General features: G+C 43.3%; 1 protein-coding gene across 3 annotated transcripts in view; it reads right to left on the reverse strand.

Annotated features, from left to right (window-relative positions):
* Positions 1 to 1,799, reverse strand: part of sntb1 (syntrophin, basic 1) — a 75,337-nt gene extending 73,538 nt beyond the window's left edge. For all 3 annotated transcript variants that reach the window (XR_011674518.1, XM_071395792.1, XM_071395791.1), the window contains exon 1: positions 1,031 to 1,799. Coding sequence is in view for 2 of the 3 variants with exons in the window: in XM_071395792.1 (XP_071251893.1) it covers positions 1,031 to 1,556 (526 nt within the window). In the remaining variant the exon portion in view is untranslated. The remainder of the gene's footprint in view (positions 1 to 1,030) is intronic.
* Between the last annotated feature and the right edge of the window lie 291 nt (positions 1,800 to 2,090).

A 2,090-nucleotide genomic window follows, 5' to 3' on the forward strand; every position in this document is an offset into this window, starting at 1 on the left:
GGAGTTGACGACAGATACTCAAAACAGACATATTTTTGCCACTAAAAGTAAAAGTTCAGTGATTACACATTATGACGGAGTTGACAAGCCACTTACGGAGTTGACAACAGATACTCAAAACAGACATATTTTTGCCTCTAAAAGTAAAAGTTCAATACAAACATTTGTAAAGTGTGGAAAAGAATTCATTTAAAAATCCCCAATAAAAACAACCCTTCTATTAGATTTTTCAGCACTCTGACAGAGTTGATGTTTACCTTCATTCAAAATTCATATTCTATCATAATCTATCAATCAGGCAGAGAGAGTTGACAGTTGGTTGTTACCATGGTAATTCCAATATTGTTTGTTTAAATATATTTATGCAATAAGACACCTCTGGGGTTTGTGGTAAATGGCCAATATCCCACAGCTAAGGGCTGTGTCCAGGCACTCCACGATGCGTCGTGCGTAAGAACAGCCCTAAGCCGTGGTGTATTGGCCATATACCACACCTCCTCGTGCTTAATTAGAGAACTTTCCAGACCATGAGTGGTCTTGTTGCACTACATGTAATGAGGACATGAATAAGAGGTCATTATGGTATAGCTGACCCTGCTCATTCCTGATTTGAATTCACCAAATCTCCAGACACATCTTTTAGGAATCACAATTTCGAGATAAATAATCTTTAAAGTCACGGAATGCTATTGTAAGAAACAACATAAGAATTTTTCAATTAATCTCCATTATTGCCCCCAAAAACGTAACACTATTTTGGAGTTTCAAATGGGCATCATTTTGCCCCGGCATTGAGCCGACATGGAAATTAATAATATTGAAAGTATTTAGAAAATTGAAGAAAAAAATTAATTATGTTTGTTTGTGGCCCCAGTTGACAGAGGTTGATTACTCATATGTTTGGGAGCATAAATATTAATGCGCGTAATTCCTCTGGCATCCTGCATATAGATTTGAGGATACCCCCGGGGCCCCACACTTCACCAAGAAAGAATGTATCGAACGACAGTTGGTCCCGTTCCGTTCTTACCTTCTAGCGTCACCTCTCTCCCGGCTCGTTTGAGCCCCTGCACCGCCTCGTCATGCGTAGCGTCCCGCAGGTTCACACCGTTCACCGATAGAATCGCGTCACCGACATATAAGGCTTGGGTTTGATCCGCAGCCAGACCTTTGAAGATCTTACTAATAAGTATCGGCATTTTATTCTCTTTTCCTCCCTTTATGCTGATGCCGAGTCCTCCTACCTCTTGCTTTATTACTTTCACACATCTTTTTCTGTTGGCGATCGCCTCTGGGACTTGCTCCTGTAAATCCGTGAAAGCTGTCCTCGCCACAGTTTTCGGACTGTTTGTGTGATCCGGGTGAGTTGCGTTGCACCCGTAAGATCCATTGGTGATGCCGTTTAGGGTCACATTCTCTCCCAGGTCCTCGCAACTCAACGTTAGAGCTTCTTCGTTCAAGTTGGCCAAAACTTTGTGCCATCGGTCCCTCACTAAAACCTCCAAAAAGCCACTTTTTTGTAGTCTGTTCCCCGAAATTACTGTAGCTACCGCCATCTTTGAAGCATTCTTAAAATGCCATGTGATTAAAACTCACATAGGACTTTACCCCCGAACTTCTCAGCATGGCTTCCCAATAGTTCAGCAACTTCAGCTAACGGCTCTTTTTTTTGGCAACATAACCTAGTCCCTGCTCCAACAGCCCATATCCTCTTTGGGTGGAGCAAACTGGAAGGGCAATCCCACTAAGCAAATCACATTTCTATCCATACAGAACACTGCCGAGAGCTGTGCTGAAGTTCAAATGACATGTGTAGCCCACACTAACGTCATTTTAGAGCCTCATACCTTATTACACCCGTATTACATACATTATTATCACCCTGTGACAAACATAACCAGGCATGCTTGGTTTTATTCAGAGGGCGACCCGTGTAAAGGAATGTCCCAATGTTGGGACAGTTGGCACTTTGGAGGTGTCCTCCTAGTAGACTGTTGCCTGTCCCGCTCTCTCTCCTGTGCGGTCCATGCAGCGTGCCAGGTGGGCATTGTTGGCTCGGCTTCGGCAGCGGATTTGTTGGGGATGTTTAA

This window comes from Salvelinus alpinus, chromosome 4, assembly GCF_045679555.1.
Source record: "Salvelinus alpinus chromosome 4, SLU_Salpinus.1, whole genome shotgun sequence".
NCBI lineage: Eukaryota > Metazoa > Chordata > Actinopteri > Salmoniformes > Salmonidae > Salvelinus > Salvelinus alpinus.